Source organism: Chelmon rostratus, chromosome 15, assembly GCF_017976325.1.
Source record: "Chelmon rostratus isolate fCheRos1 chromosome 15, fCheRos1.pri, whole genome shotgun sequence".
NCBI classification, from domain to species: domain Eukaryota; kingdom Metazoa; phylum Chordata; class Actinopteri; order Chaetodontiformes; family Chaetodontidae; genus Chelmon; species Chelmon rostratus.
The window spans coordinates 2,857,374-2,868,254 of NC_055672.1; the positions used below are offsets into that span (position 1 = coordinate 2,857,374).

A 10,881-nucleotide genomic window follows, 5' to 3' on the forward strand; every position below is an offset into this window, starting at 1 on the left:
TTGGTGTACAGCTTGCTTGTGCTCCCTGACGAGGATTCAACTTTGCAGCATTTAGATTTCAAAATTACTGCCATCATCAAAGAAAAGAAAATCCTGCGTGTCATTACTCACAGCCTTCAACTGCCAAGTATTAATGCTGTGGAAGCTGAAGTTAATTCAAGTTAAGTACAGTATGTCTTTAAATGATTCAGGTAACTCTTTCAGAATATACTGATGTTTGTTTTAATTTCACCCTGAATCTGGGTCACAGACAGGCGTCACATCTGTGGCCACATCACAAGAGCAGCCCAGCTATTACATCTACATCCCAAGGCCAGGAACTAGTTTTCATATTTGGGTCCAGGCCTGACAATCCCACAGAGTAGAGGAAGAGGAAGAAGAGGAAGGTGGAACACTTACTGCCTGGGGCTTGGTCGTCCTGGTCATCTGGGAAGAGATCGTCCAGAGTCTCTTTACTGGAGTCAGAGTCCTTCTCCTCCTGATAGGGGAGTGAGGGAGAGGAGGAGAGGAGGAGAGGGGGAGGATGAATGAACTGACTCAAAGTTTTCTAAATTCAGGTAAACTTCTCACTGACAGCATCTGCTGATGCAGTCACTCTGTAGCCTGGCTGTGTTAAAATACTTCAGATCGTTCGTATTGATAACTTTTAAATCGACTCTGCTGCGTGATAAGAAGTTCAGAGGAGTGACTTAAAAGCCCAAAATAGAAGGAATCAGTGGGAGAGAAGGTACAGCTGGAAATACGGCTTTTTATGGGGGCTACATAATTAGACAACTCTCGTGATCCTGGAGAGACAAAACAAACTTAACTCAGGGAGACATGAGCTCTTATTCAGATACTTGACATAAAGAAATAAATTAATAAAAACTGAAAAAGAGATTCTCGTCAGAACAAATCAGCCATCTTTTTCTTCAAGAGACTGATTCTGGAACATTTAGTCCACAACTGTCAAACACTGTGTGTCCTGATTATAATGCAGAGTTTGTAAAGTTGAAATGTTTTCGTATTATTGTCTCTGGACTTGAGTACTCACGGATGGGGACAAGTCCTCGTCGTACTTCTTCAGCTGGTTCATGAACTCCAGGTGCTTCTTCTCCTCCTCCAGCTGGGCCACACTCTGCTCGCTCTTCTGCAGTTTCTGCTGCGTCCCGGCCAGCTCGTCTCTCAGCCACTGGTTCTCCTGACAGAGCCGGCGTACCTGAGCCCGCAGCTTCTGCTTCTCTGACTCCACTGAGCTCAGGTGGCTCGACAGCGCCATCATCACCTGGACAAAGAGGGGCGGGTTTTATTGATACACAACAGTTGCTTCATAGTTTAATAGTGCAGATCATTGCAAAGAGTTTGGATGTGGCAGTCGCTCAACAAGAAATGGTTCTTGCAAAGCGATTATCCTTGATATAAAATATAAACACTCATTTTTGGGTTTAAGAATATTTAGCAACCATATTTACCATTTAGCCCTTTATCGATGGCAGCGACCAATCGCTGAGAGCAAGGCTGACTGGGCTACACCGAAAAACATTTATACCAAAACCTTTCAACATATAAGAGTATGTCAAGAGTTCATATCATAAAACCAAAAAACATGACTGACTGTGCTTTTAATACAAGAACAAATCAATCCAACATCTTAATACACAGACATACAGTAACAGATTCAGTGGCAGCATAATGTGTAGCGTACTAAAACTGCCCTGCCAGAGCTAAAAATGAGTACAGTAATGTTACTGTGAGGCACTTTGGGTGAAAGCATCCACCTAATAGCATGTGTTCTAAGGTGAAAGGCTGGGAGGGGTGCAATTAGACAACGAGTTGGAGGCATAGAGACATTAGGGGTGTTATAGCAGGAAAATTATGCAGAAAAATATGAATCACACTGTTCGTCACCATAACTGCAAGCTGCCCAAAAAACTGAAGGTGGAAATTAGAGTCTGCATGGTGCAGTGTATTGTATATTTAATAGACAAAGCCTGCTGGGAGATGAGAGTCTAAAACTTAAACAATGACTCACCAGTGAGTCATCAGCCGTTATTTGCCAACTTAACGACACAAACTTTCAAACTTACTCTGCACGCTAAATCTACTTACTAAATGTGCATTTTAAAAAGTTTAATTTCGGATTTCTCTCGTTGTTTCTGTCTCTTTCTTGAGGAGGATTTGGGAAATCTTTGTGTTTTTTTACACTACTGAAGATAAAGTCACTCTTTGGAAAATACTGATTTTATGTATTAAAAAATGAGACCTAAGGGAAAAGCAAGATGGTGTTTGTACTAAGATGACTTGAACAACTCTGCACTGGAATTTGTGTCTTTTCTTGGTCTGTTATTATGTGCATCTCTACAGCAGGACAGATTGCTGTGAACTAAAGGAAAATCTGCACCAGCAGCATTTTTTAAGTGTTTCTGGAGCCTTTTTGTAGGCTGTCACTCTTCTTTCTCATGAAACTGATGTGCTTCCATTTAGCAAATGTATGAATCCGCACCTTTAACCCCTCTGATTGAGCCTACATGAAAACATTTTCTCTACACAGAATGTGTGATGGGGACAGCATGGTGAAGGCTGTTTGTCTGCCTGCTGTCCTTTCAGCTCGTCAGGAGTTGTGCTACTGACAGGACAGCTGGCTCTGAGGACAGTGACACCCTAAATGAAAACCGACGTCGTTGTGGACTGACTGAATTAACACTTTTGTGGCCTTTATGCACCGCTGATGTCTTGTGTCCGGTGTGAAGTGGGTGTTAAGTCTTTGTGCTAAACAGTAATAATGTAGATTTCCAACAACAAAACCTACAACAGGAATCCTAACCTCACTTTCTTGAAATGTAAAAATTAAACTCCAGTTGAAACCAGAGCTTCTGAGGATTTCACCATCATCTTACTGGATATGCCACAGGGGATTAGAGCTAAAACCACTGTCTATCTGACATCCGGCTCTTGTCATTGATGGAAATGCAATTTTCCCCCAGTTTTATCAAAATGTTTACATGCAGCGTTTCAGATAAACAATAATAAATCGTGGTTAGATGGTACACACCCTTAGACGAACAAGTCTATTTAGCATTTTAAAAATAGAAAAAGATGTTATGGGCTGCTGAAGCCGAGGCTATTCAGCATTCCCCTGTTTAGCTTCTTCAGTTGAAATGTGCATTGATAATTCATTTTTATTTTCAGGTAATATACAGTATTCATCTTTCTTTGTTTCTTTGTTGAGTCTGACATTTCAGCTGACAACGATTCACCAATCAGCTGCAAACACACGTACCTGTGCCTCGCTCAGCCCGAGCTCCAGCATCTCCAGGGACTTGCGGATCATGTGGGACTTCTCCTCCACCAGGACGCCCTCCTCATCCTGCTTCAGGCAACGCAGAGTGCCCAGCAGGCCCTCCAGAATGGAGTGGTGCTCCTGCTTCAGGGCCTCCAGCCCCTGGATCACCTGCTTGGTCCTGGAGATGATCTCATCCTGGGACAGCTTCTCCCCAGGGTCCTCCTCCTCCTTCACACACACCATGGTGGACATGTCCTCACGCATCCTGCAGATTTAACAGCACAAACAGGAAGGTTAATGTCTAAATGATGTGGGAATCCATTTCCAGTTGTTTTAACTACAATGGCAAAACACTGTATAAATTTACAGAACAGAAATAGAAAATTAATATGGCATGGATGTCCTAAAGATACTTTGGAGTACAAAACATCAGGCTCCAATGAATACAGGAGGGCTTATTATGTTCCACAGCCTGACACAGACAAGCTTGTTATAAACTAACAGACACTGAACTTATTGACATCCGTATACGCTCGCCTCATGACTTCTATGCTCGTTTAGTCCTGACAGAAAACTAAATTACATTTAACACAGAAAAGGTTTAATTATGGTCAACGCTTGCCGCTGTAAAAACTATAAACAGTGCAGCAGGACAAGGGAAAGTCACTTCACAGAGCAACAGATTGGGCCTCACCAGATTTGTGAGGCATATTGATAAATGCAGAGAAATCACTAATGGGCCAACAGGTAACCCTCAGATGTTTCATTCAAAGCTGTATCGTGCTGACCTTCTCTGGACTCATGGCCACTACAGAACCATTTACAGCCCAGTCAGACATTCATCTCCCTTTACGATCAATACTCTGATCTGACTGAGACACAACATTGGACTAAACAAAAGATTAGAGCCACAAGTTTGTGATTGGACAGTTCTTTAGGTTGAGAGAATCAATAAGACATGTTTAACAGCTTCAAGGTGCCTTTGAGAGTCTGACTCCTCTGCTTGAAAAGCTCAGTACAGTGTGTGAGAGCAGCTGCAGGGTGATGCAGCAGAGGAAGCTGGATAAACAAAGGTTAAATATATTTGTTAAATGCAGTTTGGAGAGCTCTAAAAAACCTGAGGAGTCATCACTTGAGACGCTTTCAGTAAAAATGAGGGACTTTAGTGCAGCTGTGATCAAAGAATAAACCAAACCACAGACGTTAAACCTGCTGCCTGCTTACAGTTCATATCCAGATCTGAGGTCTGTGAGCTGTGTGTGGTTTACAGATAACGACAGATATGAGCTCAGGAAACCCTGAGAGGAACCAGCAGTAAACTTGAATTACACAATGAATGGCTGCCACAGGTTTTATAGTTATTTAACTGTTTGTTAACCACAATATGATAGTGTTGCATCTCTAGGGTGAATTTAAGTCAGCATCTGGCCAGTTTTCATCCAGTTTCAATTTCAGAATAATCAGATATAACACACAGCTTTAATCCTGTTTAATTTTACCATCTTTGAAAGTTTGAATACTAATAATCCACTGCAGTTGTAAAATACTGTATGTTAAAGCAATAGCAACCTATTCATATGCATGATTACAATATCCAACAATAATCAGCTTCTTAGTGCTGCCATAATGCGGTCATAGCACATAATCAGATCCTAAATCAGTCTTGGTGATTAAAGAGGAAGACTATTCGGTGCAGCAGGTAAAACAGATGTCGTTGTTTTTATGCATAAGCTAAACGCTGCAGGGTAATATCTGGTCCTCTGACACTGACCTTAAACACAGCCCCAATCATGCACTCCTTCCCACTCCATCCAGACTTTCTTTGTATTCATTACACACATAAACTTAAGAGGATTATGACTGAGCGCTTCGGCAGCACTTGTAGCAAGCTGCCTAATAAATCTCTGCAAGCACGGCAAACTGAAACTGCAAACGCTCTCCCAACTGAATAATTACAGAGACACCGACTGAAGTTTACTCCACGTCTCCGTGAAAAATACAGAAATGAAACAACTCCTGGGTGTGACTGAACTAACATTCGACATATCCTTATTGTTGCAATGACACGATGAGTTGAACCAGCTTGCCCACCTCAGTATAAAAGCTGCTATGGTGCCAGGTAAAAACAGCAGACTTGTCCTGAGCTGCCTCAGATTTCACATTTCAGTTCGAGTGTGGAAGAGAAAATGCACAATAGCCTAGCTGGAGACCGCCCTGAGCAGACGAGGCAGACGGAGACAGAGCTGTAGCCCTGACTGCTCCATGTGACTCAGCAACCAGCCTGCAGCCTATCAGCTGACAGCAGGGCAGGAAACTGATGCTGTGTGTAGGAGGGGATGGAAAACAGCAGCTCCAGGTGAGCTGAGCTGAGCAGCATGAGGGAATTTTCAGCAGAATGAACTTCAATAAATAAGTAATATGAACCTCTACCTTGTACATTTTCAGAGGAATTTCCTGATATTGTCGGCAAAACTGCCAAAATGTTGATAAAGAACGATGATCGTTTGTTGGCAACTTATTTATCAAATTCAACATCAGTTTCAAGAGACACTTGAATAATGGAATTATTTCATGAACACCTACAAATGAAAAGAATTTATATTATAATAACAATTATTTTCATTATAAACTAACCTGTTAACTGTTTTCTCTATTAATTGATTTATAGTTTGGTCTATAAAATGTCAGAAAAGTGAAAAAAGCTCTGACCAACTGTCAAAAACCCCAAAGATTCAGTTTATTATCACTTAAGACAAAAAGAAAACCACCAAATCCTCTGAAGCTGGAATGGGGTAGCGTTTTGCATTTCAGCTTGAATGACTTAAATGATTAACTGACTGTGTATCTGCCTTTAATATTCTCCCAACAGACAAATGAATTCATTGACAAAATAATTTCCCCTCTAAAAAGAATAGTATAAATAAACAACTCTGCAATGAATTTCATCATCTGCCAGTGCCTGTCACCCAAACACTTCTAATTTCTTCATGTAGCAAGTAACCAACAATGATCAGTTTCTAATTGTGTTGCAGAGAACAGATGGGCTATTTTATAGGTGAAAGTGGGACACCTTACTGCTGTGGATACAAGTAAACCAGCTAATGAGGAAAATGCACATCATGTCAGTTAAGGCCACTTGTTGTTCATTGCTGTAAATGAGCAGAAAAACTAAGCAGACTGTCTTTGCACAGCTCACTAGGGGGAAAGACACACATCCTTCAGGATGTAAGTGTCTGAATAAAAGTTGTTTTTACACTGCGAACTTGGTCCTTTAAAAGGGCCAAACAGGGAACCTGGGTAACAATCAAAATTCACTGCTTTCTATCCCAACAACAAAGCAAGGTCAACTGTCAACCACTGGAAACACTGCAAACTGCAAAGGACAAGACAGACAACAACTATCACTGCAGGCTGTGTAATACAGAAGTGAAAGTGACAGCACAAGCCTTTCTTCCTGTTCTGATCCAACAATATTTTATTTCTGGCATCAGATGAGTCTCAGAGCACAAAGGCCCAAAGGGAAAGGCAGAGAAAACTATTTCTGATGTTAACTTTTGAAATGCAAATAGCTGGCTTGAAGCTGAGCGCCCGGGGGATGCTGCAGCTTCCCCTATAAGCAGGTTAAGGCGGTGATATAAGACGATGGGGAGGATGAGGACAAATGTGGCGGGGGTAGGGTGTATGTTTGGAACCGATGAAGAAGAGGAACAGTAAGCACTTGCTTTGGGCTTCATGTGTGAGGATAGAGCCGGCAGCAGGGAGAGCAGCGCTGCGAAGAACAATCGTCGTCAGCGATGTGTGAGCTGATGCTCATTCGATGATGAGTTGTGACTCACAACCACATTTTAAGAGAGAGAAAGTCTGAGACACGCTGAGCCTCTACACGTTACATTTACAGGATTTCTATTCATCTAAAACCAAACACACTCACAGATGTGTGTTTGTCTGGCTGCTCTCCATCTATGATTCAAATGGTGCAACAGTTGTTGTACCTGTATCCTGTGTGAGAAAACATTTTGCATTTGCTGCTACTCACAAAGTGATGCCAGTTTGTCTGGTATAAATCGCTTTAAGGCCTGGGTACGGCAGTTGACAACAACAGCTATATCAACCATAGCTGAAAAAAAAAAAAGAATGCCACACCACAGTACTACACCACCCAGCACTGAGAAAATATAACACAATACTCTCTCAGTTTGACACCTTAAACCTGCAATAACACACGTTTTGCCTAGTTATTAACAATGCCTGTCTGTTTGGTAATTTAAAGTAGGTTTATCAGAGCCTTTTCGCTGGAGACAGCTGCCTGCCGCTGCCGAAAAACGACCCTAATGTGAGTGACGAGAGTGAACCAAAGCTGTAAAACTACAGTCTGGAAAAACAACAACAATGAGCTGAAAGCTGCTATAAAACTGTAGATCTGGAGGGTCCTGTCAAGTGATCCACTGGCAATACAAAAATACTCATTGTAGCTGCTTTAAAATGATCAAGGTTGATTGCATTTATCTTGTGCTGTTCCTTGTGCACTTTAGGTGATCTTCCACATGCTGCATTCTTCAATTTAACAGACACAAATGTATCATGTGACAACGTTAGCTGTTAGCTTCAGAGACCAAGAAAGGGTTAACGAATCAGGGAGTCACGAGACATGACACTGAGCAGCTGACACACAGGAAATGACAAGTGAGAATGGCATCAATAATGGACAGATTTGGTCTTTTGTGCCTGGTGGGCAGCAGGATAATAATACTAAAGAGGTTGAACATTGAAAATGTCTCATTCTAAATGAACCCAACACAGGAAAATCACTTTCTGTGAATTCCTTTACTGCTGTTAAACTATGTGTCATCTCCTCAAATGAGTTGCAGGCTTTCTTCTTGTAAGTCCTCACATGACGAGAGCGCCAGTGATTCCTTTATTTCCATGAGCGGGCCTTGGGCGAGAGATTAAATTTATCATTCGAATCACTGAAGTTGTTTAAGATGCTGTGATCTACAGAGACAGTGGTGGCACCACTCCCAGCTGCAGCGCCCCGAAGGCTGAACGATGCTGAGAGAATACACTGGATTTATTTCCTTAACACACACTGGCTTTGATATATAACTTGCTTCACACACTGCACTGATTAAGTTCAGGTTCTGAGAGTGTGTTACCAAAACTGGGCTGAATAATTACTCTGAGATATTAGACTACAAGTGATCCTCCGGAGTTCTTCATTGGCCCATAAACAGGGTAGGAAGCCAAAAGCAGGTAAAATATTAAAGTGGGTGGTAGATTTCAGACACAAAACAATAATTTACTATTTAGTGGCTGGTGAATTTGAACATTTATCTGTCAGCGGCTCGTGGATGTAGACATTTTAAAAAGTTAGTTTCTCAGACATTTGTCATCGCTGATGGTATCATTTCACTGCTTACACCACAGTCAATATGAAAGAGCTGCTTGTCTGATTGGCATCTCACCATGGGGTCAGGGTGTCTGACTATTTAGAAAATATGTTTAAAATATGCCAATTTTCATCACCTGGAACTAGAACAGTAGCTCGCAGGTGATGCCCCAATGCAGGAACCTCATCAATAACTTGCCCATTCTGCTTAGACCTCTCCAGGTATTTGGACAGAGGCTCAGTAACACATAACATTTACTCAGGCCTGAAAGTGAGGGGAAAGACTGGGGCTGTCAATGACAACAAACAGGTTTGAAAAATCTTTTCCTTTCCTACATCTACTGTTTGTATGCTCTGGGTTTGATCCTTGGTGTCCCTTTATGCTTATTCTAATTCAAGCCTAGCCAACAAAACAACATGGCAGCTGCAACAGCTGAGATTTACTGCAGGTACATCAGTGCATGCACATCTGTTGTAACAAGAAGTAACAAAAAAAATCACAGTAAATGCCAAAAGGTACTCCAGAAACTCCTAATTACAATATAAGCACATTAAAGGACTCCTTATCAAAAGCATTGTTTACATTTTGTTTTTCTATAAGATGAAAATAATCAACATCCAGTGTATTGTTATTAAATTTTTAAAACTCTCAAACATTAACATCGGTTTTGGCCTCAAAAATGCAGTATTGGCTGGGCTGTAAATCAAATATTATTGAATTAAAATCATGTCTTAGTTGTGCGTTGGTTTGCATGGTTCACCTGCGAGCAGCGCTACAACTAAATCTGCTGTGACAACACATCATTTTCATTTCCTACCAGCAGTAAGAACTCTATAAGGAGGTCAACACACAAAACCTCTGGGACCTCCGAGCCAACAACAAGCTGTCCCTGGAGAGCAGGGGGGGTGTCAGCCTGAGGGAGGAGCCCTGCAGGTTGTCATGAGTGCTCCTTTGGGTGGATTAAACATTAAATACTGCAGGGCAGGGTAAACAAAACTCTCAGGAATACACACAGTTATTTCATGCAGGACAGATCCACAGATTGTGTGTCCTAAATCTCAAACATCTCAGTGTTTTTGGTGTTCGGATCCCAGCTGTGAGTCCCACACTGAGATCCAGTGTCCCCTCTGAAGCTGTCTCCTCAACACAGGCAGCTTTCACAGCTCCTGGTCCTGCTCTGAATATCAATGAGAGGACAACCTGCACAGCTAACTATCACACGACAAATTCAACATCAACACTTCAGCCAACAAGTGCACCTTTCCGCCGGTTGACAGCCGTGTTTTAGTCGTGTCCGTGTCCCTGTAGCTGCTGCTGCTTTGCTCTAGCGATCCCGATAACAGATGGATTAACCTGAAGAACCAGTTAGCCAGTACTTTCCTGTCACACAGTGCTAGGTCTGAGCTAGCACCCTCAGTGACAGTTAATGTGCTCATGGCGTCTAATTCCTGCGATTAACGTAAACACCGACCACACGTCAAAGGCGGTAATGCTTTAAAACATGGGTGACCAAATTAATACAACGTTAATAATTCAAATGCTTCTTGTCTGACAAAATGACACTTGAAGAAACACGTTAAAAATTCAGAAAGCGCTTAATTAGCTAATGATCGTTCCAAGAAATACACGGAGCCATTCTTACCGTTCTCTAGGACATCCGTTGCCAGTGTAGCTTGACTGTAACGTTCGTTTCCCTCGCCTCTTTACCTTTTAAATCACGTCTTTTTTTTTGGATGATGGCGTTGTTCCTTTGACTGACAACGTTTTCCGATAAGTGTAAAAACACATAAGTTATAAAACACAATTTCCAAACTGTCTCCGGCTGGGATACGTCTTGCCGACTGACGCTGGGCTTCACTGCATCAACCGCCGTTAATGATGACCAGCTAGCTACATAGCTAGCCACCGATCTGTCAAACACTGGCTTTAGTCTGAGCCGCACAACACGAGCCTGCTCTCCCTCGGTTCCATGGCAGGAGCAGGTCCGCAAAACTAGCTTGACAGCGGCTTCATGGGGCTAAATAAAAAGTTGACCAGTCGCCCAGGAAGATGACAGCCCGCCTGTCCACTGGCTGGATAACTGACTGACTGCGCGGTGCGTGAAAATGGCGTTACCCGGCGCCCCCCCCCCCCGCTCTTCCTCGGTAATGATGTCATGCCTGGCCGGATTAAAGGGGAAGCTGCGGTGCGACCCGAGCGACCAGATTTATGAAACACCTGAACACCGAAAAC

The 10,881-nt window shown here is 42.4% G+C and overlaps 1 protein-coding gene across 5 annotated transcripts in view; it reads right to left on the minus strand.

Annotated features, from left to right (window-relative positions):
* klc1a (kinesin light chain 1a) overlaps nt 1-10,737 on the minus strand; it is a 48,138-nt gene extending 37,401 nt beyond the window's left edge. For all 5 annotated transcript variants that reach the window (XM_041954208.1, XM_041954205.1, XM_041954207.1 and 2 more), the window contains exons 1-4: nt 10,292-10,737; nt 3,260-3,527; nt 1,034-1,264; nt 400-478 (exon numbers count right to left, since the gene is read on the minus strand). In XM_041954208.1, coding sequence (XP_041810142.1) covers nt 400-478; nt 1,034-1,264; nt 3,260-3,526 — 577 coding nt within the window. In that variant the 5' untranslated portion in view covers nt 3,527; nt 10,292-10,737. The remainder of the gene's footprint in view (nt 1-399; nt 479-1,033; nt 1,265-3,259; nt 3,528-10,291) is intronic.
* Nucleotides 10,738-10,881: the final 144 nt, after the last annotated feature.